Raw genomic sequence first — 27777 nt, forward strand, 5'->3', positions numbered from 1 at the left:
AACCGCAGGCATATAATCAGCTGGGTCTGCCGTCCCCCCAAATCTGCCGCCCTAGACCCGTGTCTTGTGTGCCTAGGCCATGATACGCCCCTGATATGAGCCGATTTATGAAAGTGCGAGCGGACATGATACAATGTCTGGAGGACCTCTTCTTCCCGGCTTGGATGAAGACTTCTGCCCGTCTGGAGAACCACTTCTACCCGTTTGGGTGAAGACGTCTCAAGGTAGGGTGATCTTCAAGGGGTTAGTGTTAGGTTTTATTAAGGGGGGATTGGGTGGGTTTTAGAGTAAGGTTGGGTGTGTGGGTTTTAATGTTGTGGGGGTATTATATTTTTATTTACAGGTAAAAGAGCTGATTACTTTGGGGCAATGCCCCGCAAAAAGCCCTTTTAAGGGCTATTTGTAATTTAGTATAGGGTAGGGATTTTTATTATTTTGGGGGGCTTTTTTATTTTATTAGGGGGATTAGATTAGGTGTAATTAGTTTAAAAAACTTGTAATTATTTTATTATTTTCTGTAATTTAGTGTTATGTTTTTTTTGTACTTTAGATTATTTTATTTTATTGTAATTAATTTAATTTAATGTAGGGAATTAATTTAATTATAGTGTAGTGTTAGGTGTAATTGTAACTTAGGTTAGGTTTTATTTTACAGGTACTTTTGTATTTATTTTAGCTAGGTAGTTAGTAAATAGTTAATAACTATTCTACCTAGTTAAAATAAATACAAAGTTGCCTGTAAAATAAAAATAAATCCTAGATAGCTACAATGTAACTATTAGTTATATTGTAGCTAGTTTTGGGTTTATTTTATAGGTAAGTTGTAGTAATTTTATTTAAATTATATTTAATTTAGGGGGTGTTAGGGTTAGACTTAGGTTTAGGGGTTAATAACTTTATTATAGTGGCGGCGACGTTGGGGACGGCAGATTAGGGGTTAATAAGTGTAGTTAGGTTGCGGCGACATTGGGGGCGGCAGTTTAGGGGTTAATAAATATAATGTAGTTTGCGGCGATGTTGGGGGCAGCAGATTAGGGGTTCAGTATAAAGTAGGTGGCGGCGTTGTCCGGAGGGACAGATTAGGGGTTAATAATATAATGTAGGTGTCAGCGATAGCGGGGGCGGCAGATTAGGGGTGTTTAGACTCGGGTTTATGTTAGGGTGTTAGGTGTAAACGTAAATTTTCTTTCCCCATAGGAATCAATGGGGCTGCGTTAGGAGCTGAACGCTGCTTTTTTGCAGGTGTTAGGTTTTTTTTCAGCCGGCTCTGCCCCATTGATTCCTATGGGGAAATCGTGCACAAGTATGTTTTGCCAGCTCACAGCTACTGTAAGCAGCGCTGGTATTGAGGTGAGATGTGGAGCAAAATGTTGCTCTCCTCTCACTTTTCTGCGGCTAACGCGTGGTTTAAAAAAACCCGTAATACCAGCGTTGTTTGTAGGTGAGCGGTGAGCATAAACTGCTCATTAGCCCCGCACAGCTTACCGACAAAAACTCGTAATCTAGCTGATTGTTTTTATTAAGTTTCAAAAGTACCGCTCGCTCAGAGCACTCAAAATCAGCTGTTTGCCAATCGCTGACCTATATATGTATAGATTTAAATTTTACAAAAAATAATCATATATATATATATATATATATATATATATATATATTAAAATAAAAAGAACATTTCTTTTTTTAAAGAACATTGGAATGTGAAATATTGATAACTACCTAAGGCCTAGATTTGGAGTTTGGCGTTAGCCGTGAAAACCAGCGTTAGAGGCTCCTAACGCTGGTTTTAGGCTACCGCCGGTATTTGGAGTCACTCAAAATAGGGTCTAACGCTCACTTTTCATCCGCGACTTTTCCATACCGCAGATCCCCTTACGTCAATTGCGTATCCTATCTTTTCAATGGGATTTTTCTAACTCCGGTATTTAGAGTCGTTTCTGAAGTGAGCGTTAGACATCTAACGACAAAACTCCAGCCGCAGGAAAAAAGTCAGTAGTTAAGAGCTTTCTGGGCTAACGCCGGTTTATAAAGCTCTTAACTACTGTGCTCTAAAGTACACTAACACCCATAAACTACCTATGTACCCCTAAACCGAGTTCCCCCCACATCGCCGACACTCGAAAAAAATTTTTTAACCCCTAATCTGCCGACCGCCACCTACGTTATCCTTATGTACCCCTAATCTGCTGCCCCTAACACCGCCGACCCCTATATTATATTTATTAACCCCTAATCTGCCCCCCTCAACATCGCCTCCACCTGCCTACACTTATTAACCCCTAATCTGCCGACCGCAAAGCGCCGCCACCTACGTTATCCTTATGTACCCCTAATCTGCTGCCCCTAACACCGCCGACCCCTATATTATATTTATTAACCCCTAATCTGCCCCCCTCAACGTCGCCTCCACCTGCCTACACTTATTAACCCCTAATCTGCCGACCGCAAAGCGCCGCCACCTACGTTATCCTTATGTACCCCTAATCTGCTGCCCCTAACACCGCCGACCCCTATATTATATTTATTAACCCCTAATCTGCCCCCCTCAACGTCGCCTCCACCTGCCTACACTTATTAACCCCTAATCTGCCGAGCGGACCTGAGCGCTACTATAATAAAGTTATTAACCCCTAATCCGCCTCACTAACCCTATCATAAATAGTATTAACCCCTAATCTGCCCTCCCTAACATCGCCGACAACTAACTTCAATTATTAACCCCTAATCTGCCGACCGAATCTCGCCGCTATTCTAATAAATGTATTAACCCCTAAAGCTAAGTCTAACCCTAATACTAACACCCCCCTAAGTTAAATATAATTTAAATCTAACGAAATTAATTAACTCTTATTAAATAAATTATTCCTATTTAAAGCTAAATACTTACCTGTAAAATAAATCCTAATATAGCTACAATATAAATTATAATTATATTATAGCTATTTTAGGATTTATATTTATTTTACAGGTAACTTTGTATTTATTTTAACCAGGTACAATAGCTATTAAATAGTTAAGAACTATTTAATAGCTAAAATAGTTAAAATAATTACAAATTTACCTGTAAAATAAATCCTAACCTAAGTTACAAATAAACCTAACACTAGACTATAAATAAATTAATTAAATAAACTACCTACAATTACCTACAATTAACCTAACACTACACTATCAATAAATTAATTAAATACAATTGCTACAAATAAATACAATTAAATAAACTAGCTAAAGTACAAAAAATAAAAAAGAACTAAGTTACAAAAAAATCTTCATCCAAGCGGGGCAGAAGAGTTCTTCCATCCGATTGAAGTCTTCATCCAAGCGGCATCCATCCGGAGCGAAGCGGCAGCATCCTGAAGACCTCCACCGCGGAACATCCATCCTGGCCGACGACTGAACGACGAATGACGGTTCCTTTAAATGACGTCATCCAAGATGGCATCCCTCGAATTCCGATTGGCTGATAGGATTCTATCAGCCAATCGGAATTAAGGTAGGAATATTCTGATTGGCTGATGGAATCAGCCAATCAGAATCAAGTTCAATCCGATTGGCTGATCCGATCAGCCAATCAGATTGAGCTTGCATTCTATTGGCTGTTCCGATCAGCCAATAGAATGCAAGCTCAATCTGATTGGCTGATTTGATCAGCCAATCGGATTGAACTTGATTCTGATTGGCTCATTCCATCAGCCAATCAGAATATTCCTACCTTAATTCCGATTGGCTGATAGAATCCTATCAGCCAATCGGAATTCGAGGGACGCCATCTTGGATGACGTCATTTAAAGGAACCGTCATTCGTCGTTCAGTCGTCGGCCAGGATGGATGTTCCGCGGTGGAGGTCTTCAGGATGCTGCCGCTTCGCTCCGGATGGATGCCGCTTGGATGAAGACTTCAATCGGATGGAAGAACTCTTCTGCCCCGCTTGGATGAAGACTTCAGCCGGATCATGGACCTCTTCAGCCCCCCGCTTGGGCTTGGATCAGGACATCGGAGGAGCTCTTCTGGACCGATCGGTGAACCTGGTATGGTGAAGACAAGGTAGGATGATCTTCAGGGGCTTAGTGTTAGGTTTATTTAAGGGGGGTTTGGGTTAGATTAGGGGTATGTGGGTGGTGGGTTGTAATGTTGGGGGGCTTGGGTATTGTATGTTTTTTTTTACAGGCAAAAGAGCTGTATTTCTTGGGGCATGCCCCGCAAAGGGCCCTGTTCAGGGCTGGTAAGGTAAAAGAGCTTTGAACTGTAGTAATTTAGAATAGGGTAGGGCATTGTTTTATTTTGGGGGTCTTTGATATTTTATTAGGGGGCTTAGAGTAGGTGTAATTAGTTTAAAATTGTTGTAATATTTTTCTTATGTTTGTAAATATTTTTTTATTTTTTGTAACTTAGTTCTTTTTTATTTTTTGTACTTTAGCTAGTTTATTTAATTGTATTTATTTGTAGCAATTGTATTTAATTAATTTATTGATAGTGTAGTGTTAGGTTAATTGTAGGTAATTGTAGGTAGTTTATTTAATTAATTTATTGATAGTCTAGTGTTAGGTTTATTTGTAACTTAGGTTAGGATTTATTTTACAGGTAAATTTGTAATTATTTTAACTATTTTAGCTATTAAATAGTTCTTAACTATTTAATAGCTATTGTACCTGGTTAAAATAAATACAAAGTTACCTGTAAAATAAATATAAATCCTAAAATAGCTATAATATAATTATAATTTATATTGTAGCTATATTAGGATTTATTTTACAGGTAAGTATTTAGCTTTAAATAGGAATAATTTATTTAATAAGAGTTAATTAATTTCGTTAGATTTAAATTATATTTAATTTAGGGGGGTGTTAGTATTAGGGTTAGACTTAGCTTTAGGGGTTAATACATTTATTAGAATAGCGGCGAGATTCGGTCGGCAGATTAGGGGTTAATAATTGAAGTTAGGTGTCGGCGATGTTAGGGAGGGCAGATTAGGGGTTAATACTATTTATGATAGGGTTAGTGAGGCGGATTAGGGGTTAATAACTTTATTATAGTAGCGCTCAGGTCCGCTCTGCAGATTAGGGGTTAATAAGTGTAGGCAGGTGGAGGCCACGTTGTGGGGGGCAGATTAGGGGTTAATAAATATAATATAGGGGTCGGCGATGTTAGGGCAGCAGATTAGGGGTACATAGGGATAATGTAAGTAGCGGCGGTTTACGGAGCGGCAGATTAGGGGTTAAAAATAATATGCAGGGGTCAGCGATAGCGGGGGCGGCAGATTAGGGGTTAATAAGTGTAAGGTTAGGGGTGTTTAGACTCGGGGTACATGTTAGAGTGTTAAGTGCAGACGTCGGAAGGGTTACCGCATAGCAAACAATGGGGCTGCGTTAGGAGCTGATCGCGGCTTTTTTGCAGGTGTTAGGTTTTTTTTCAGCTCAAACAGCCCCATTGTTTCCTATGGGAGAATCGTGCACGAGCACGTTTTTGAGGCTGGCCGCGTCCGTAAGCAACTCTGGTATCGAGAGTTGAAGCTGCGTTAAAAATGCTCTACGCTCCTTTTTTGGAGCCTAACGCAGCCTTTATGTGGACTCTCGATACCAGAGTTATTTTTATGGTGCGGCCAGAAAAAAGCCGGCGTTAGTTTTTTGGGTTGTTACCGACAAAACTCCAAATCTAGCCGTAAGGGTTTAGCCAGGGGTCAAGCCCTACAAAAAATGTGTGGGAACTCACCAAGACTTCCACCCCCCCTACAATTAAAGGGACATGAAACAAGTTGGGATAGAGACAAAATAATATAATATGTACTTTAATTACTTTACCTGCAAATTTATACTGCAGTGCCTCATCATTAACCCTTTCTTTTTAGTTTCTGAATTGTAGAGCTCTAACTCACCCCACACATTTCCTTTCTCCAACATTGGTGTGTCCGGTCCACAGCGTCATCCTTACTTGTGGGATATTCTCTTCCCCAACAGGAAATGGCAAAGAGTCCCAGCAAAGCTGGTCACATGATCCCTCCTAGGCTCCGCCCACCCCAGTCATTCTCTTTGCCGTTGCACAGGCAACATCTCCACGGAGATGGTTAAGAGTTTTTTGGTGTTTAAATGTAGTTTTTATTCTTCTATCAAGTGTTTGTTATTTTAAAATAGTGCTGGTATGTACTATTTACTCTGAAACAGAAAAGGATGAAGATTTCTGTTTGTAAGAGGAAGATGATTTTAGCAGACAGTAACTAAAATCGGTTGCTGTTTCCACATAGGACTGTTGAGATGAAGTAACTTCAGTTGGGGGAAACAGTTAGCAGACTTTTCTGCTTAAGGTATGACTAGCCATATTTCTAACAAGACTGTGTAATGCTGGAAGGCTGTCATTTCCCCTCATGGGGACCGGTAAGCCATTTTCTTAGTCAAAAACAAACAGAATAAAGGGCTTATTATGGGTTAAAAAACTGGTAGACATTTTTATGGGCTAAATCGATTGCTTTATTTGTGCATATTATTCAGATTTAGGCTAATAATTGGCATTTATAATCTTGGGGAACGTTTATAAAACGGCAGGCACTGTATTGGACACCTTTTTCAGTCAGGGGGCCTTTCTAGTCATAGACTGAGCCTCATTTTCGCGCCATTAATGCGCAGTTGTTTTTTGAGAGCAGGGCATGCAGATGCATGTGTGAGGATCTAAGAATCTCTGAAAAAGCTTTTAGAAGGCGTCATTTGGTATCGTATTCCCCTCAGGGCTTGGTTGGGTCTTAGCAAAGACTATAGCTGGGACTGTATAGGGGTTAAATTGAAAAACGGCTCTGGTTCCGTTATTTTAAGGGTTAAAGCTCTGAAATTTGGTGTGCAATACTTTTAAGGCTTTAAGACACTGTGGTGAAATTTTGGTAATTTTTGAACAATTCCTTCATACTTTTTCACATATTCAGTAATAAAGTGTTTTCTGTTTGAAATTTAAAGTGACAGTAACGGTTTTATTTTAAAACGTTTTTTGTGCTTTGTTGACAAGTTTAAGCCTGTTTAACATGTCTGTACCTTCAGTTAAGCTATGTTCTATATGTATGAAAGCCAATGTGTCTCCCCATTTAAATTTATGTGATAATTGTGCCATAGCGTCCAAACAAAGTAAGGACAGTACTGCCACAAATAATGATATTGCCCAAGATGATTCCTCAAATGAGGGGAGTAAACATGATAGTACATCATCTCCTACTGTGTCTACACCAGTTTTGCCCATGCAGGAGGCCCCTAGTACATCTAGTGCGCCAATACTGATTACCATGCAACAATTAACGGCTGTAATGGATAACTCCATAGCAAATCTTTTATCCAAAATGCCTACTTATCAGAGAAAGCGTGATTGCTCTGTTTTAAACACTGAAGAGCAAGAGGACGCTGATGATAATTGTTCTGTCATACCCTCACACCAATCTGAAGGGGCCATGAGGGAGGTTTTGTCTGAGGGAGAAATTTCAGATTCAGCAAAAATTTCTCATCAAGCTGAACCTGATGTTGTGACATTTAAATTTAAATTAGAACATCTCCGCGTACTGCTTAAGGAGGTGTTATCTACTCTGGATGATTGTGACAATTTGGTCATTCCAGAGAAATTATGCAAGATGGACAGGTTCCTAGAGGTTCCGGTGCCCCCCGACGCTTTTCCTATACCCAAGCGGGTGGCGGACATAGTAAATAAAGAGTGGGAAAAGCCCGGCATACCTTTTGTTCCTCCCCCTATATTTAAGAAATTATTTCCTATGGTCGACCCCAGAAAGGACTTATGGCAGACAGTCCCCAAGGTCGAGGGGGCAGTTTCTACTCTAAACAAACGCACTACTATTCCTATCGAAGATAGTTGTGCTTTCAAAGATCCTATGGATAAAAAATTGGAAGGTTTGCTTAAAAAGATTTTTGTACAGCAAGGCTACCTTCTACAACCAATTTCATGCATTGTTCCTGTCACTACGGCAGCGTGGTTCTGGTTCGAAGAACTAGAAAAGTCGCTCAGTAGAGAAACTCCATATGAGGAGGTTATGGACAGAGTTCACGCACTTAAATTGGCTAACTCTTTTATTTTAGATGCCGCTTTGCAATTAGCAAAATTAGCGGCGAAAAATTCAGGGTTTGCTATCGTGGCGCGCAGAGCGCTTTGACTAAAGTCTTGGTCAGCGGATGTGTCATCCAAGACAAAATTGCTTAACATTCCTTTCAAAGGTAAAACTTTATTTGGACCTGATTTGAAAGAGATTATTTCAGACATCACTGGGGGAAAGGGCCACGCCCTTCCACAGGATAGGTCTTTTAAGGCTAAAAATAAACCTAATTTTCGTCCCTTTCGCAGAAATGGACCAGCCTCTAATTCTGCATCCTCTAAGCAAGAGGGTAATGCCTCACAACCCAAACCAGCCTGGAAACCAATGCAAGGCTGGAACAAGGGTAAGCAGGCCAAGAAGCCTGCCACTGCTAACAAAACAGCATGAAGGAGTAGCCCCCGATCCGGGACCGGATCTGGTGGGGGGCAGACTTTCTCTCTTTGCTCAGGCTTGGGCAAGAGATGTTCAGGATCCTTGGGCGCTAGAAATAGTTTCTCAAGGTTATCTCCTGGAATTCAAGGAACTACCCCCAAGGGGAAGGTTCCACAAGTCTCACTTATCCTCAAACCAAATAAAGAGACAGGCATTCTTACATTGTGTAGAAGACCTGTTAAAGATGGGAGTGATACACCCAGTTCCAATAAAGGAACAAGGAATGGGATTTTATTCCAATCTGTTCGTAGTTCCCAAAAAAGAGGGAACGTTCAGACCAATTTTGGATTTGAAGATCCTAAACAAATTTCTCAGGGTACCATCGTTCCAGGAAAGTCAATTTATGACTACCGTGGATCTAAAGGATGCGTACCTACATATTCCTATCCACAAGGAACATCATCAGTTCCTAAGGTTCGCTTTTCTGGACAAACATTACCAGTTTGTGGCTCTTCCATTCGGATTAGCCACTGCTCCAAGGATTTTCACAAAGGTGCTAGGGTCCCTTCTAGCGGTTCTAAGACCAAGGGGCATTGCAGTAGTACTTTACTTGGACGACATTCTAATACAAGCGTCGTCCCTGTCAAAGGCAAAGGCTCATACGGACATCGTTCTAGCCTTTCTCACTTCTCACGGATGGAAGGTGAACAAAGAAAAGAGTTCTCTGTCCCCGTCAACAAGAGTTCCCTTCTTGGGAACAATAATAGATTCCTTAGAAATGAGGATTTTTCTGACAGAGGTCAGAAAATCAAAACTTCTAAGCTCTTGACAAGTGCTTCATTCTGTTCCTCGTCCTTCCATAGCGCAGTGCATGGAAGTAATAGGATTGATGGTTGCAACAATGGACATAGTTCCTTTTGCACAAATTCATCTAAGACCATTACAACTGTGCATGCTCAAACAGTGGAATGGGGATTATACAGACTTGTCTCCAATGATTCAAGTAGATCAAAAGACCAGAGATTCACTCCGTTGGTGGCTGACCCTGGACCATCTGTCTCAGGGAATGAGCTTCCGCAGGCCAGAGTGGGTCATTGTCACGACCGACGCCAGTTTAGTGGGCTGGGGTGCGGTCTGGGAATCCCTGAAAGCTCAGGGTCTATGGTCTCGGGAGGAGTCTCTTCTCCCGATAAACATTCTGGAACTGAGAGCGATATTCAATGCTCTCAGAGCTTGGCCTCAACTAGCAAAGGCCAAATTCATAAGGTTCCAATCAGACAACATGACGACTGTTGCTTATATCAATCATCAAGGGGGAACAAAGAGTTCCCTGGCGATGAAAGAAGTGACCAAAATAATTCAATGGGCGGAGGATCACTCCTGCCACTTGTCTGCGATACACATCCCAGGAGTGGAAAATTGGGAAGCAGATTTTCTGAGTCGTCAGACATTTCATCCGGGGGAGTGGGAACTCCATCCGGAAATCTTTGCCCAAATAACTCAATTATGGGGCATTCCAGACATGGATCTGATGGCATCTCGTCAGAACTTCAAGGTTCCTTGCTATGGGTCCAGATCCAGGGATCCCAAGGCGACTCTAGTAGATGCACTAGTAGCACCTTGGACTTTCAACCTAGCTTACGTATTCCCACCGTTTCCTCTCATTCCCAGGCTGATAGCCAGGATCAATCAGGAGAGGGCCTCGGTGATCTTGATAGCTCCTGCGTGGCCACGCAGGACTTGGTATGCAGACCTGGTGAATATGTCATCGGCTCCACCATGGAAGCTACCTTTGAGACAGGACCTTCTTGTTCAAGGTCCATTCGAACACCCAAATCTGGTCTCCCTCCAACTGACGGCTTGGAGATTGAACGCTTGATTCTATCAAAGCGTGGGTTTTCAGATTCGGTGATAGATACTCTGGTTCAGGCCAGAAAACCTGTAAACCATAAAATATGGAAAAAATATATCTGTTGGTGTGAATCCAAAGGATTCCCATGGAATAAGATAAAAATTCCTAAGATTCTCTCCTTTCTTCAAGAAGGTTTGGAGAAAGGATTATCTGCAAGTTCTCTAAAGGGACAGATCTCTGCTTTATCGGTCTTACTACACAAAAGACTGGCAGCTGTGCCAGATGTTCAAGCTTTTGTTCAGGATCTGGTTAGGATCAAGCCTGTTTACAGACCTTTGACTCCTCCCTGGAGTCTAAATCTAGTTCTTTCAGTTCTTCAAGGGGTTCCGTTTGAACCCTTACATTCCATAGATATTAAGTTTCTATCTTGGAAAGTTTTGTTTTTGGTTGCAATTTTTTCTGCTAGAAGAGTTTCAGAGTTATCTGCTCTGCAGTGTTCTCCTCCTTATCTGGTGTTCCATGCAGATAAGGTGGTTTTGCGTACTATGCCTGGTTTTCTTCCTAAAGTTGTTTCTAACAAAAATATTAACCAGGAGATAGTTGTACCTTCTTTGTGCCCGAATCCAGTTTCAAAGAAGGAACGTTTGTTACACAATTTGGACATTGTCCGTGCTCTAAAGTTCTATTTAGAGGCTACTAAAGATTTCAGACAAACATCTTCCTTGTTTGTTGTTTATTCTGGTAAAAGGAGAGGTCTAAAAGCGACTTCTACCTCTCTTTCCTTTAAAAGCATTTTCCGATTGGCTTATGAGACTGCCGGACGGCAGCCTCCTGAAAGAATCACAGCTCACTCCACTAGGGCTGTGGCTTCCACATGGGCCTTCAAGAACGAGGCTTCTGTTGACCAGATATGTAAGGCAGCGACTTGGTCTTCACTGCACACTTTTGCCAAATTTTACAAATTTGATACTTTTGCTTCTTCGGAGGCTATTTTTGGGAGAAAGGTTTTGCAAGCTGTGGTGCCTTCCGTTTAGGTGACCTGATTTGCTCCCTCCCTTCATCCGTGTCCTAAAGCTTTGGTATTGGTTCCCACAAGTAAGGATGACGCCGTGGACCGGACACACCAATGTTGGAGAAAACAGAATTTATGCTTACCTGATAAATTACTTTCTCCAACGGTGTGTCCGGTCCACGGCCCGCCCTGGTTTTTTAATCAGGTCTGATGAATTATTTTCTCTAACAGTCACCACGGTACCATATGGTTTCTCCTATATATATTTCCTCCTGTCCGTCGGTCGAATGACTGGGGTGGGCGGAGCCTAGGAGGGATCATGTGACCAGCTTTGCTGGGACTCTTTGCCATTTCCTGTTGGGGAAGAGAATATCCCACAAGTAAGGATGACGCCGTGGACCGGACACACCGTTGGAGAAAGTAATTTATCAGGTAAGCATAAATTCTGTTTTAATGGCTGTAGCTATAGCCACCTTTGTTTTGGTAAAATGCAGAAGTAAATAGGGATTATCTGTTGGAGCATGCCTAGAAGCTGTGAACTCAGTTGAAATACAATGACTCTGTCTAAACACTGATAAGGGGGGTGGAGTTAGCTGCTCCAGACAGCACAGCTTTGTAACTAATTTTCCTTATTTTTGAAAATTATTTTAAAATACTTGCCAGCAATTTTTAAACAATTTTTTAATGCAAACTATTTTTACTTAATTAGCCCTTTTAGGATATGCACAGATCTCAACCTGTTTTATAGCACTTTAATATTGTTTTATACACACACACTGTATGTATACAATCTATACACATAATGAAAGCAAATTAAAATCAATGAAGGGTTGCCTTTGGGCTTGAGAATCCTCCTCTGTCAGAGTTTCACCCTCTTTAGCTGCAATAGTCCTGTTTCTGCTGAGGGGAGCTAAATAACCCCAGAGCAAGCCACATAGAAATGTAAGCACCATGTGTTCCATATAGTGTGGGGTGATCACACAGCAGGACCGCTGACAGGCTTGTATTTAGTCTATTGTAGGAAGTGTTACTGCCCATTACTAGAAGATCTCCTTATTCCTCTAACCAGATTGTGCTCCAGATCCTCCTATCAACAGCAGCAGTGTTTACTGAAGTGTTTCTGTTCTCTGTCTAGAGGGAACTTAGTTCCTCCTACAAAAATAGTGCAGGAACTCCGTTCCCATGCGTTCTCGCTCGACTTGACCCCTGGGTTTAGCGTATTTGCTGGTCTAACACGGTGTTGGAATAACATGCAAGTGATAGTGTTTTTATTTTTTGAAAGTGTGCTCAATTGAAGTCTATAGGAGGAAGATAATGCCCTCACAATAACCGAAGGCCTGAAGTTAGCACACTTCCCATTCACCTACGTTTACTTTCAGTGGTGTTAGCGTGAAAGGAAAATTGAGCTGAGGAGTTGAGAGGCATTAGAAGAAGTGGAGAACGGAATAAAAGTGCTTCAATCAGGAGCATCTGAAAAGGGGTGAGCCAGACAAAAAAAGTCTTCAGCGTTGACAGGGTTTTGTGGGGACCTACAGAAATGTGCGTCTCAGATTGTGGGATGAGTGGTGAATGGTAGAGTTGATATAGAGGAGTGAGGTCTCCCAGGGACAAGAGCTCATTCAATTGGAAGGTGCTGTCAGAGGCTTTTTGATTATGCATAACCCTGGTGTGAACTCAAAAAGGATGGAGGTTGCCAAACTAGACAATGTGTGGGTCAACCAAATATTGAACATGGTATAAAACCAGTGATTGTATGATTGACAGAAGAGAAGGTATAACCCCAGGTGGAAGTACCACAAAGAACTCAGGAGGGAGAGGGTCCCTTAATTGGTAGCTGTGCTAGAAGGTGATAGATTACAGTTCTCTGCAATAGTCACATATATTTATTTGAGGACTAAATAAACGCACAAAGAAGAAGTGGATGTTTGTGGTCTGGTCTTGCTCTACTTGGAGAACCTTGATCTTGGCTAAGTAAACCAGAATCAATTGTCAAAAAGGGAAAAGTATGATAAAAAAAAGGGGAAGAATGACTGAGAGTAAGATTTTTTAACGAGAAGCTGAAAGGAGGATACTAACTAGTATGAAAGTATATGATAAGAAGATATAACTAGAAGCTTCTGCTGATTACAACTCTTGTCTGAAGCGAGTGTCCCATACTTCAGTTCTGTCACTGTCAGATGACATAATGTATTGTATATGAGATCTGTGTGCTGTTGAATGACTAGGCCTGGTAACTCAATGGGACCACAAGGCTGCCAGCATGGAAACATATATAATAATGAATCATCTCACACTCCATGTGCTGTCCTGATGAACATAAACATGTCTATACAGGGTCTGAGTTCCAGGAAACAAGTGATTCTAAACAGGATAAACATGCTGCCCTGATTTTACAGAATATTTTTTCTTGCTATGTACCTGTACAGAATGGTTTTTCATGTTTACAGAGGGAATGTCTGTCTGCAGGTAAAGTTCAGCTGCCGCTTTCACTGTCACTCTGTCCAAATGTCTGTAATCCTGGAGGGATGAAAGGGTGATAAATGGTTAGGAAAGCATGGGGAAAATGTATAAGATTTATTAACACAGATGATAAACAAACCATTCTATGTAAGATCAAAAGGTGCCACCAGTAAGTTTGTGAGATGAAAAAACTAAATATCATTACTTTTAGGGTTTATGAAAAAAACTAAATATCATTACTTTTAAGGTTTAGGAAAAAAACTAAATATCATTACTTTTAAGGTTTATGAAAACAACTAGATATCATGGGCGCCACCTGTATTTTCACCTCGCACAGCGAGCTATTACATATACGGCGCCGGCAGTTGCTAAAGTGCCGTAAGTCGGACAAACTAGTGATGTCCAGAAATAAGCGTAAGTACAAATTTCTGGAGTCGCCAGTGACTTACGGCACTTTAGAAACTGCCGCCGCATAAAAAAACTAACTAAAGTATAAAATCTGCCGTTACTGTCTAACACCCCTCCCAAACATAGCCCGACACGTATACCCCTCTATCCGCAATCCCCCCTCACTCCTAATAATAAATATATTAACCCCTAAACCGCCGCTCCCGGACCCCGCCGCCAGCTACATTAAATGTATTACCCTCTAATCTGACCTCCCTACACCGCCGCCAGCTACATTAAATGTATTACCCCCTAATCTGACCCCCCTACACCGCCGCTACCTATATTAAATATAGTAACCCCTAATATGATCTCCCTACACCGCCGCCACCTATTTTAAATATAGTAACCCCTAATATGATCCCCCTACACCGCCGCCACCTATTTTAAATATAGTAACCCCTAATATGATCTCCCTACACCGCCGCCACCTATTTTAAATATAGTAACCCCTAATATGATCTCCCTACACCGCCGTCACTTATTTTAAATATAGTAACCCCTAACCTGAGTCCCCTACACCGCCGCCACCTATATTAACTCTATTACCCCCTAATCTAATCCCCCTACACCGCCGCCACCTATATTAACCCCTAATCTGAGCCCCTACACCGCCGCCACCTTTTTTAAATATATTAACCCCTAAACCTAAGTCTAACCCTAACACCCCCTAACTTAATTATTATTGAAATAAATCTAAATAATATTAAATTATTCCTATTTTATTCCTATTTAAAACTAAATACTTACCTATAAAATAAACCCTAAGATAGCTACAATATAATTAATAATTACATTGTAGCAATTTTAGGGTTTATATTTATTTTACAGGTAACTTTGTATTTATTTTAACTAGGTACAATAGCTATTAAATAGTTAATAGCTATTTAATAGCTACCTAGTTAAAATAATTACAAAATTACCTGTAAAATAAATCCTAGCCTAAGTTACCATTACACCTAACACTACCCTATCAATAAATTAATTAAATAAACTACAATTATCTTTTATAACTAAAATACAATTAAATAAACTAAACTATATTACAAAAACAAACAAACACTAAATTACAAAAAATAAAAAAAGATTACAAGAATTTTAAGCTAATTACACCTAATCTAAGCCCCCTAATAAAATAAAAAAAGCCCCCCAAAATAATAAAATGTCCCTACCCTAAACTAAATTAAAAAAGTAATCAGCTCTATTACCAGCCCTTAAAAGGGCCTTTTGTGGGGCATTGCCCCACAAAAGTAATCAGCTCTTAATCAGCTCTTTTACCTGTAAAAAAAAGAACAACCCCCCCCCATTACAACCCACCACCCACACACCCCTACTCTAAAACCCACCTGATCCCCCATTAAAAAAACCTAAGTCTAACCCCCAAGTGGTCCTTACCTGTCCTGAAGACCGGCGGAGAAGGTCCTGTTCCAGGCGGAGAAGTCTTCTTCCAAGCGGCGACATCTTCTTCTTCCAGGAACCAGCCGACGCGGAGGAGTTGAAAACCGATGACCGCGGAGCTGAAGACTGTCCACTCTGGAACTGAAGACCGGCGATGCTGGAACTGAAGATCGGCGACGCTGGAACTGAAAACCGGAGCCATGGAGCGTGGAGGATCCTCTTCATACGATCTCCGCCGTACACTGAATAGGAATTCAAGGTATGCAATTCAAAATGGCATCCCTTGAATTCCTATTGGCTGATTTGAGCCTTCAAATTCAAATCAGCCAATCGTATGAGAGCTACTTTAATTCTATTGGCTGATTTGAATAGCCAATAGAATTACAGTAGCTCTTATCCGATTGGCTGATTTGAATTTGAAGGCTCAAATCAGCCAATAGGAATTCAAGGGACGCCATTTTTAATCGCGTACCTTGAATTCCTATTCAGTGTACGGCGGAGATCGTATGAAGAGTATCCTCCACGCTCCATGGCTCTGGTCTTCAGCTCCAGCGTCACCGATCTTCAGTTCCAGCATCGCCGGTCTTCAGTTCCAGAGGTCATTGGTCTTCAACTCCTCCACTCCGCGCCGGCTGGTTCCTGGAAGAAGACTTCACCGCCTGAAACAGGACTTTCTCCGCCAGTCTTCAGGACAGGTAAGGACCACTTGGGGGTTAGAGTTAGGTTTTTTAAGGGGGGATCGGGTGGGTTTTAGAGTAGGGGTGTGTGGGTGGTGGGTTGTAATGGGGGGGGTTGTTCTTTTTTTTACAGGTAAAAGAGCTGATTACTTTGGGGCAATGCCCCACAAAAGGCCCTTTTAAGGGCTGGTAATAGAGCTGATTACTTTTTTAATTTAATTTAGGGTAGGGAAATGTTATTATTTTGGGGGGATTTTTTATTTTATTAGGGGGCTTAGATTAGGTGTAATAAGCTTAAAATTCTTGTAATCTTTTTTTTATTTTTTGTAATTTAGTGGGGGGGGGGTTTGTAATATAGTTTAGTGTATTTAATTGTACTTTAGTTGAGATAATTGTAGTTTATATAATTAATTTATTGATAGGGTAGTGTTTGGTGTAATGATAACTTAGGTTCGGATTTATTTTATTTTTTTAGCTGCAATGTAATTATTAATTATATTGTAGCTATTTTAGGGTTTATTTTATAGGTAAGTATTTAGTTTTAAATAGGAATAATTTAGTTAATCTTAATATTATTTAGATTTATTTCAATAATAATTAAGTTAGGGGTGTTAGGGTTAGACTTAGGTTTAGGGGTTAATATATTTAAAATAGGTGGTGGAGGTGTAGGGGGCTCAGATTAGGGGTTAATATAGGTGGCGGCGGTGTAGGGGGATTAGATTAGGGGGTAATAGAGTTAATTAAGGTGGCGGCGGTGTAGGGGGCTCAGATTAGGGGTTAATATAGGTGGCGGCGGTGTAGGGGGATTAGATTAGGGGGTAATAGAGTTAATATAGGTGGCGGCGGTGTAGGGGGCTCAGATTAGGGGTTACTCTATTTAAAATAGGTGGCGGCGGTGTAGGGAGATCATATTAGGGGTTACTATATTTAAAATAGGTGGCGGCGGTGTAGGGGGACCATATTAGGGGTTACAATATTTAAAATAGGTGGCGGCAGTGTAGGGAGATCATATTAGGAGTTACAATATTTAAAATAGGTGGCGGCGGTGTAGGGGGATCAGATTAGTGGTTAATATATTTAATATAGGTGCTGTCGGTGTAGGGGGTCAGATTAGGTGGTAATACATATAATGTAGGTGGCGGCGGGGTCCGGGAGCGGCGGTTTAGGGGTTAAACACTTTATTAGGGATTGCGGTGGGGGATTGCGGTTGACAGGTAGATAGACATTGCACATGTGTTAGGTGTTATTTTGCAGGTAGTTTAGGGAGTTACGGGGCTCCAATACTCAGCGTAAGGCTTACTACGCCTGAATTTTGTGGCGAGGTGAAAATGGAGTAAGATTTCTCCATTTTCGCCACGTAAGTCCTTACGCGGTATATTGGATACCAAACTGCGCGTGTTTGGTATATCATTCTATGGGCTAAAAAACTACGCCCAAAGGGTGAAATATACGAGTGTAACTTCTAGGTTACGCCATATATAATACCAAGCCCGCGCAGTATTTGGCGTCGCCGGCTTCTGCGGGCGACGCTGCATATCGGATCGGGCCCCATTACTTTTAAGGTTTATGAAAAAAACTCAATATCATTACTTTTAAGGTTTATGAAAAAAACTAAATATCATTACTTTTAAGGTTTATGAAGTCAAGTCTCTCACCTCGAGGAATGTGCTGTTCCAAACTCGTCCTCGCACTATGACAGTAGCAGATTTCTCAACGTCATCCAGAGTACAGGAAAACCGCAAACAATTTGCTCCTCCACCACAAGTCTAAGGATAGATGACACAGTTTTCACATTCAGGGAAAAGGTATGTTATTACTGCATTATACCAGCCCTAAAATGATAGATTTAAATTTATCTATTAAAGTGATAGTAACTTTTACCGTTTTTGAAATACTAGCCTGAATTTATGCAATAAATTAAATGTACCTTTAAAGGACAGTAAAGTCCAAATTAAACTTTTATGATTCAGATAGGGCATGTAATTTTAAACAACTTTCCAATTTACTTTTATTAACAAATTTGCTTTTTTTCTCTTGGTATTCTTTGTTGAAAGCTAAACCTAGGTAGGCTCATATGCTAATTTCTAAGCCCTTGAAGGCTGCCTCTTATCTCAGTGCATTTAGACAGTTTTACACAGCTAGAGAGCACTAGTTCATGTGTGCCATATAGATAACAATGAATCAGTATTGATTGGCTAAAATGTCAGTCTGTCAAAAGAACTTAAATAAGGGGGCAGTCTGCAGAGGCTTAGATACAAGGTAATCACAGAGGTAAAAAGTATATTAATATAACTGTGTTGGTTATGCAAAACTGGAGAATGGGTTATACAGAGATTATATATATTTTTAAACAATAACAATCCTGGAGTAGACTGTTCCTTTAAATATGTATGTAGGTGTCATATGGCTACTAGCATTAACAGCACCCACTTTAGAAATCCCACACCACAATTACCATAATCTAAGTCACCCAGGAAATCCACTAGCCACCATATGCACTTAGTGGATTGATCCTTCTGACATCCCACTAGCAGGTAACTTTCACAACTGTTCTTGACCAATCCTGACCCCATTTGGGGATGGCTTAACAACATGAGTTCCTTGACAACATAAGTCCCAGCCTCCCAGTTTGCTTTTACTTCACACTCGGCCTGCATAGGCTACTTGTATTTAATATGTAATAATATTATAAAAAGAACAGACAGAGGATTATTTTCCAAAGTTAAAATGTTTTTTATTTTGCTCTAGCAGCAATATCGTACTACACAGTAGGTCCATACAGCCTGCCCTGCAGAGTTGTGCTGTCATTTTTTAGCTACAAATAATTTACACTCAGGAAAGCGAATAGGGGTATATCGTGGCACTTTGTGCGAATTGAAAGTAGCACGGGCATTACGAGATGAAAGTAAATGCATTCGCTTGAGCGCAATTGAATTTAACGGGCGTCAGGATAGTGCAACTTCTGAGCTCTGGTTAACTGTTAAAGTTGACTAAAAAGTGGAAAATAAAACATCAAAAATAAGCAACATTTGTGCCACTCCTACCCAGCTGCCAATGCATCCAGAAGTACCTGAGCGACTCCTACTCATAGGTACTCCAATTCCAGCTGCTAGTGCAGCAAGTGCTGCTTGTGCCACTCCTGAACCAGGTGCCACATTCCAGTCAATCCACTCACGAGAGTCAGATGAAAAGTGTTACTATTTTTGGAGTATCTGTATCTTTTAGCTCTTAAAACTGCTGTTCCTTTTTTTGGGGAGGTTTCTTTATCTGAGTGGTGGATGTCCCATTACTGGGACTAGAGAGAGAGGGGGAGGGACACTGTGTTTAGATTGTCAAAAAGCAGTTGTTATATTTGGCACATCTTTTGATGTGCAGTGAATGTCACATTACAGTGCCAAGCTAGAGTGGGAGTAATGTTTTGGTCTTGAAACAGCTGCTCCTGCTATAGGGGGATCTTAAGCTGTGTATTAGAAGTCAAATTACAGGGCATAGAGAGGGTGGTAGGCATGTTCAACCCTACAAACTGTTGAAATGTTTGGTTCATATTTCTGGGGCATTTTTATATCTTCACATTTCTGCTGATGATACTTTTTTGTCACCTTCAGGTCTTAAAACATTGGTTCATAATCATATTTTGGGGGCTTTTTGATCTCTTTAAATTCAGGTTCATATATTTTTGGGGCATCATCAGCTATGTAAACAGTGGTTCATTGTAAGAAAAATTGTAATCAACTGTATAGTGCCTGTAGTATACCACCATGTGCCACAGCACCACCGGCCCTCTTGTTCTGCTCCAACTATTTGTGTGGAATCTTTAGCTGTGTACTCATTGGGGCCTATTTATTAATGTGCGAGCGGACATGATCAGATATTGCGGATCATGTCCGCCGTACATCGATAAATGCCAACAGCATACGCTGTCTGCATTTATCATTGAACCAGTTCTGGTGAACTGCTGGTGCAATACCGCCCCCTGCAGATTCATGGCCAATCGGTTGCCAGCAGGGGTGTCAATCAACCCAATCGTATTGGACCGGATTGATTTCTGGCGATGTCTGTCCGCTGCCTCAGAGCAGGCGGACAGGTTATGGAGCAGCGGTCTTTAGAAACACGGGGCATCAAGCTCCATACGGAGCTTGATAAATAGACCCCATTGTCTAATTACAGGGTGCAGGGAGGGAGAATGTTATTCCAATATTAAACTCTTAAAGCAGTTAATATAGATAATATTTTTGGGACATATAGTTTTGTGCCATCAACAGATTTTCACATTTCTGTTCATAATTTTGGGGAATCTTCAGCTGTTACAATCATGGTTCATATTTATGGGGTTCCTTCACCTCTTAAAACAGTGGTTCAAAATAAAAGAAAATGTCAAGGCAGGATCAACAGGGTAGCTCATGTAATAATATATCACAATGTGCCACAGCTCTGATGGTGCCCTCTGCCCTGCGTGTCCTGATTGCCTGCCTGCCCTCCAGGCCACTTGTGCTGCTTTTTCAACTTGCCAAAATTGACTCTATAGGCCAGCATATCCAATGGCTCTTGCACTGCTCTGAGTGTCCACCCAACCATATGTACCACTGTTGCTTGCTACTCCAATTTGAGACTTTTTCAGACTGAGGCAGTGTCCTTCTCTCTGTCTATGGTGAACCCCCACATCTTGCGATGACTTTGTGGTCATATTCTAGCATGTCTAGCAGGCTGCTCCTTTACTGGGTATCTGTCCAATCATTTGTGCTACTATACAGCTGTTTCTATGATGCATGGAAGACACTCCCCATAGACAATAACAGGGGAATAGGCAATAATGGGGAAAGAATTTCAACAATAGTATTCTGCCGAAACAAACAAACCAATTGAAATAACCCAGGCGACAAAATTGTGACAAATGATTTGTCCACAACATTTTTTTTTTGCCTGTGCACATGTTTATTAATTAGTTATGGGGCAGTTGTTGGGGAAATTAGCGGAATGTCTGTGTAAGGGTTTCCCCAGGTGTAGGAGTTTGTAAATGATGCATAACTTAGGTTTGCCATGTGGGTCTTTATAAAAGAACCCCAGGTATTCTATACATTTAGTTAGCTGTTACAGAGAAGCCTACCACCCAACTAAATAATAAATTAATTTCACTTACCTAACATTTCCCTCATCTAACTCTGTATTAACATCTTTCTCAATCTTGCAGTCCTAACCTCCTGTTTCTCAACCTACTACCCTTCTAGATTGTAAGTTCCCACTGGAATAGGGCCCTCAATCCCTCCTGTATGTGTTTGTAAATTACAAGTCTTGTACTGTTTTATTTATATGAATTGCATCCATGGACAGCGCTGCGGAATATGTTGGCGCTTCATAAATAAAGTATAATAATAATAACTGTTACGCTCAAATAAAACTTTGCACCAAATAAATCACAATAGTCTCTCTCTCGCTCGCTCCACTCATAATCATGCCTTCAATGTGCTGTGACATTCCCTGATTGCAACTGCTCCTCAAGTTATCAGCATAATTAATTTGTTGATAAAAAAAAGTTTAGGGTTAATGGGCCAGGAAAAACTGCAATCAAACATATTTCACTAGATTTGAATAGCACTGAATGAAACTGGACCACTCCTAAGTTGATTGGCTGTACTGTAATCTAGTTGTAGGTGTGTATCCCTTACATACCTACATACACTAGTTTGTATGACAATTTACACAATCCTTTCCCTGTAAAGCATTATTGTAACACAGACCAGAAGGAGTTACTAGACATGGGGTATCCCCACCATGCAGAACAACACAGTGCCACAGTGAGGAAAATAACTATAAGGCTCTATAAAGTGACACAGATATAAAGGAACTAGAGGGAAATGCCTGTCTTTACTTTTAGGGTGACACAAATAGGGGGATCTGTGAGAATGGTATTTGCCCCTTAGAGTGACAATAACAAATTGGAATTATGAAACATGGAGTCTGACCGCTAGACATAACTTACTAGCGTAACTTCTGAATGATCTCTTTTGGTGGATGCCAAACTCTGCACATCTTGAGGGAATTGGAGATTTTCAATTTCTCTCTTCTTTCGCCTTGCATTAATCAGCTGAGAGAGAACATATTAATGGAGAGGAAAGAGACAGAATGCCAATGCATGAGAGACAGGGTGTTATACAGCTGCAGGTGCAAAATGTGCTAAGAAAACATTTCAGAAGAAATAAAAACATTTAATCACATTAACCAATCAAAAGAATAGACAGGCACAATTTTGACAGACTACACATCCTCAATTATGATTGGTTAAATTAATTAAAGGGATATTAAACTACAAAATTTGTTTTTGTGATTCAGACAGAGCATACAATTTAAAAAGTTTTTTACTTCCATCATCAACTTTGCTTTGTTTACATGGTTTTCTTTGTTGAAGAGATGCATAGGTAGGTGTCTGGAGCACTATATAGCAGGAAATAGTGCTGCCATCTAGTTCTCTTGCAAATGGATAACATTCTTGCAAAACTGCTGCCATATAGTGCTCCAGACATGTGCACGCTCCTGATCTTATGTCCCTACTTTTCAACAGAAGATACCAAGAGAACAAAGAAAATTTGGTAATAGAAGGAAATTAGAAATTTGTTTAAAATTGTATGCTCTGTCTGAATCCTGAATGAAAAACTTTGTGCTTTAAACTTATTAGTATTGGCATTTTTTTTAATAAAGGAGGAAACCCCTATGTAGAATCCAGTGAGGATCAGATAAACTTTGTACTGGCTGAAAGAGGCCAAAGAGTCACTCTTTGGTTTATTAAGGACCTTTAGATTTTGAGGGACATTTGCGGTGGTTATTGCACAATCCCGTTCATACGTTTACTGTTCTCCTGGTTACTTTATACAGATAATTTGGGACTATAATATGAATATCTAATTGTTTTCTACCTTTCTTTTTGTTGTGATTTAGTTGGGTTTTTACATGGAAATACCCAGCAATTTTTTAAATAATGAATGTGCTTAGGCACACAGAGTAGATAGTGGTCACCCTTACACTGGACTTGTGAGTCATTTAATAGCACAAATAGGCAGGTAATGGAGAATCTATTGTATATTTACCTGGCACATTAATGGAGATATTTGCCTGTTTTTAATGTGGATCAGGTACTGCACCATGTTTTGGATGCATTAGTTTTTAATCAACATAAATTAAAGTTTGTATTTATTTTTATGGGATTATCATAATACAATTTTTAAATTTTAAGTAAGTAGGTACTTTTTTTAAATGCACTTTTCTCTTTTTGTTTTTTTGGCATCGAGCACATACTGTTAAAGATAGGGCCCTTTTTTCTGTCCATATTAAGAAAGGTTTTGGAATGTAATATGCTATAACAGTGAGACATATATGACATATACGATATATGACGCATATGATATAGGTACTAGTGTTACAGTAGTTGAGTTCAGAAACTTCGGGGTGGTTGGCCACAGCACCCAGTCATTAGGAGCCAGTAATATTTACTGACCCAAATACAGCATTTGCTATTAAATATTTGCTGTTGCTAGGTATTTTTCATAGCAACTCCATTACAGCAGGTTGCCTAGTATCTAAAAAATCCAGTCTTGCATCAACAAAGAAAAATGAGAGCGGAAAGGCATATAAAATATAAACAATGCAAGATTAAGCATTTGTGAAAGGAAACTGTATAATATTGCGTACAATTCTTTAAGTACATGTATTCAAATGTTAATAAATTATACTGGCAGTAAAATAGAGCATGGCTTAAAGAATTAAATGTGTTTCTCTAAATATGTGCAAGTGGAAACAGAGAGTAGAGAAAGTGGTATAATAGAAACATTTTAAAGATACTAATGTGTTTAATAATGTTAGTAAAAGGAGAAAAGCATCCTGCAGAGAAATAGCAAGTGGTGATGATTTACAATTTGAGGCTAAGAGATTCCGAGAAAGTACTGCATTATAAAAAGAGCAATAGCACTAAGGATAAATAAGTAATTCAAAAACTAGTGCTCACTGGTCATTCTATCTGCTATCAAAAGCTGTTTCAATATAAAAGGGTGAGGAGGGAGGGGGGGGGGGGAGAAGAGTGGAAAAGAATACAGAGATGAAAAGAAAGAAAGAGGCAAATAAGAAAAATCAAACTGATCAGATAAAAAAAAAATAGACAAAAACGTACTGTGATGTTTAAAGGGTCTATGATATCACCAGGGGGCTCACATGACCTCTCTTTATCTGTTTTCACTTTAACCTCTGTGGGATAAATCAGCCACTTCCCATTGGTCACTTCATATGGCCAATCCACTACAAAGACCAGCTTTCCTGCAGATTTCAGGGGCTCCCCTTGATTCTGTACCTAAAAGGGAGAGAAGGATGATTGGGTGCATGATGAGGAACTGCTCAGTGCAATTTTCTCACTACTGATTCATGCTGTTTATTAATTCATAAGATGACAAGAGTCCATGAGTCATCACATGTGAGATTAAAGTTAAGTCTGATAGGAGGCAAAACTCCCAACATAACAGAGCTTTAATCTCTCCCGCTTTCCCATGATTCTTTAGTCAATTTTTTTGCCGCTAGTAAAATTGATGGTGAAACCTGAAGTGATGATTTACATATTGATTGAAATGAGTTCTCTAACTGATCTGAGACCCATTATACTCAATTGAGAACCTACAAATAGGACAGAGAAGTGCACAGGAATTCAACCAGGCAGTGAATATCTTCTCTCAGTGTAGAGATGCTAACAGCCTCCCAGGTGAAATGTGTGTATGCCAACCAAACCCCCTACAGTGTGCTGCTCCTTTTACAGATCCTTGGCTGGGAAGGTAATTTTTGGACGTTCTTTCACTTGATTTTTTGCATACCTCAGGGGGTTAACCTTTTAGCACCAAAACAGTGCACTGTCTTTTTCCTTCCCCTCACAGTTTGGTGGCCATCTTTGCTGACCCACTGAAATTTTTCCTCAGAGTATTGGAGTGGTAAGCATCAATCTTAACAAGAGCTTTGCGTACATTTATATTTATTTATTCCTTAATTTACTTAAACGGTCATTTTTTATGTTTTAAAGTACATTTTTTTCCTCTTAAAGAGACAGGACCCAATTTTGTCTGATTCCCTCCCAGGGACTTTAGTCTTACATTGTGACAATATTTGTGTGTTTCCCTGAGGGGGTAACTCTTTCTGTGCCTTTTATACTGTATTTCAGTGCTGCTATCTAATTTTAGACGCTTGCCGGTCCTTACTTTTTTAATTCATTATGGAGCAAATGGTGCAGCTAAAGTCTTAGAACAGAATACTGACCCTTTAGAAGGGCGATCTACAAACAATTTAACCCCTCCTTATAGCAAGCATTGGTGTGTACACCTACTCAGCTTTGTAACCTATATGCTGATTCTATGTCTAATGCCAGAGAAGGCCATGTAGCATCGCATTTGTAGCATAATTCTCAGGGATTTGGTATCCACCAGGGTCAACCCCAGGACAGTTCTATAGACCTGCCTCCTAATTTAAAACAGTACATTTTCCAGGAGTACAATTTAATCAGAATTCTCCTCAGCTGAGGACGATTATTCAGAAACCTAGGAACCCTTGCTGGAGCCAAAGAGGTGTCCTTTATTTTCAAACTGGAGCACATACACTCTCTATTCCAGGGATTTTTACTTGCCTTAAAAATTGAGGATCCTCCACCTGCAGACAAAAAACCTGTTAAAAAGATTGATAAGTTCCTTAAGGTAGCCCTAAAGAAGCCATCAACCTTCCTGGTTCCTGATGCGGTTTCTGGATACAAGGGGTACAGAGGTGCCGGAAGATAAAGAAACTTCAGTGAGAGTTTACACATTCATTCATTACTGTTGGTAAACCAATACCCAAGCTGAAGAGGACACAGAATGAACAGGAGGGACAAATCAAAGAAAGGCAGTCTTAAACTGAAGGCACCACCTCTTGAAGAAATTTTCTCCCAAAAGAAGCCTCAGCTGAGGCAAAAACATCAAACTTGTAAAATTTAGAAAATATGTGTAACAAAGACCAAGTTTCTGCCTTACAGATCTGTTTCACTGGAGCCTCATTCTTGAAGGTCCAAGATGAGGACACCGCTCAGGTAGAATGAGCTGTGATCCTAGACAGGGGCTGCTGATCTACCTCCACATAGGCCATATGGATCAAACTTCTCAGTCAAAAAGAAAGGGTGGTCGCAGTGGCCTTGAAACCTCTGCGCTTTCCAGCATACATGATGAACAGGGAAGAGGATTGACGAAACTCCTTGGTAGCGTGAAGGTAGAACTTCAACGCTCTCACTATGTCCAAACTAGGCAACAACCACTCTTTCTGAAAAGAAGGGTTAGGACAGAAATATGGCACTACTGATTAATATTAGATGTAGAGACCACCTTAGGTAAAAAACCCAATTTAGTACACAGGACCGTCTTGTCCGCATGAAAAACCAGATACGAAGGGTCACACAGTAAGACAGATAATTCTGAAACTCTATGAGCAGAAGAAATAGCTAAAAAAAGAAAGAAAAACTTTATAAGACAAAAGTTTAATGTCAAGGGAATGCACAGGCTCAAATGGAGCCTTTTGAAGAACACAAAAAACAAGATTAAGGCTACAAGGGGGAGCAACAGGTTTGAACACAGGTCTAATTTTTGCAATAGCCTGAACAAAAGATACAACATCTGGCAACTTAGCAAACTTCTTATGTAACAAAAGTGAAAGGGCAGAGATCTGACCCTTAAGAGAACTCTCTGAGAAAATCTCCTGATGTAGTTACCACTCTCCGGGATGCAGAGTTGTTCTGCTTAGAAAGTCTGCTTCCCAGTTTTCTACTCCCAGAATGTGAATGGCCGAAATTTGATAGTTGAAGGTCTCTGTTCACTGAAGAATGTGAGAGACCTCTCTCATAGCCAGGGAGCTTCAAATCCACCCTGGTGATTGATGTAAGCCAGAGTCGTAATGTTGTCCGACTGGAATCGTATATATCTGACTAAACAATCTGAGGTCACACCATCAGTGCATTGAAGATGGCCCTCAGCTCTAGAATATTGATAGGTAGGGAGGACTCCTCTGGCTGCCAGGTCCCCTGCACCCTGAGGGGGCCCCAAACTGGCACATGTAGTAAGAATCTCCCAAGACAATCTTATGAAGCAAACTCCCTGACACAAGGGATCCTGAGAAAGCCACCAGGATATTCCCTTGTCACTGGATCCAGGTCAAAATTATTTCCGTCCCATTGCCTGAGCATAGATAATTGAAGAGGTCTCAGATGGAAACAGACAAAAGGAATAATGTCTGTAGCTGCTACCATGACTCCCACAACCTCCATACATTGGGCTACCAAAAGTAGAGGAGTAGATTGTAACAAGCGGCAAGCAGCTTGAAGCTTGTCTCAACAATGATCCTTCATTAATATCTTCATCGACACCAAGTCGATTATTGTACCCAGAAAGCACAACTTGGTATTGGGGAACAGAGAGCTCTTGGCTAAATTTATTTTCCAACCATGAGTCTGAAG

General features: G+C 40.4%; 1 protein-coding gene across 1 annotated transcript in view; it reads right to left on the minus strand.

Moving 5' to 3' along the window:
- The window catches only part of ITGA3 (integrin subunit alpha 3), a 220156-nt gene that overhangs the window by 39351 nt on the left and 153028 nt on the right, over window positions 1–27777 (minus strand). The window contains exons 20-23 of the mRNA XM_053700125.1: window positions 24442–24618; window positions 22264–22368; window positions 17942–18052; window positions 13723–13821 (exon numbers count right to left, since the gene is read on the minus strand). Of these exons, the coding sequence (XP_053556100.1) occupies window positions 13723–13821; window positions 17942–18052; window positions 22264–22368; window positions 24442–24618 (492 nt within the window). The remainder of the gene's footprint in view (window positions 1–13722; window positions 13822–17941; window positions 18053–22263; window positions 22369–24441; window positions 24619–27777) is intronic.

This window comes from Bombina bombina, chromosome 1 (genome assembly GCF_027579735.1).
Source record: "Bombina bombina isolate aBomBom1 chromosome 1, aBomBom1.pri, whole genome shotgun sequence".
NCBI classification, from domain to species: domain Eukaryota; kingdom Metazoa; phylum Chordata; class Amphibia; order Anura; family Bombinatoridae; genus Bombina; species Bombina bombina.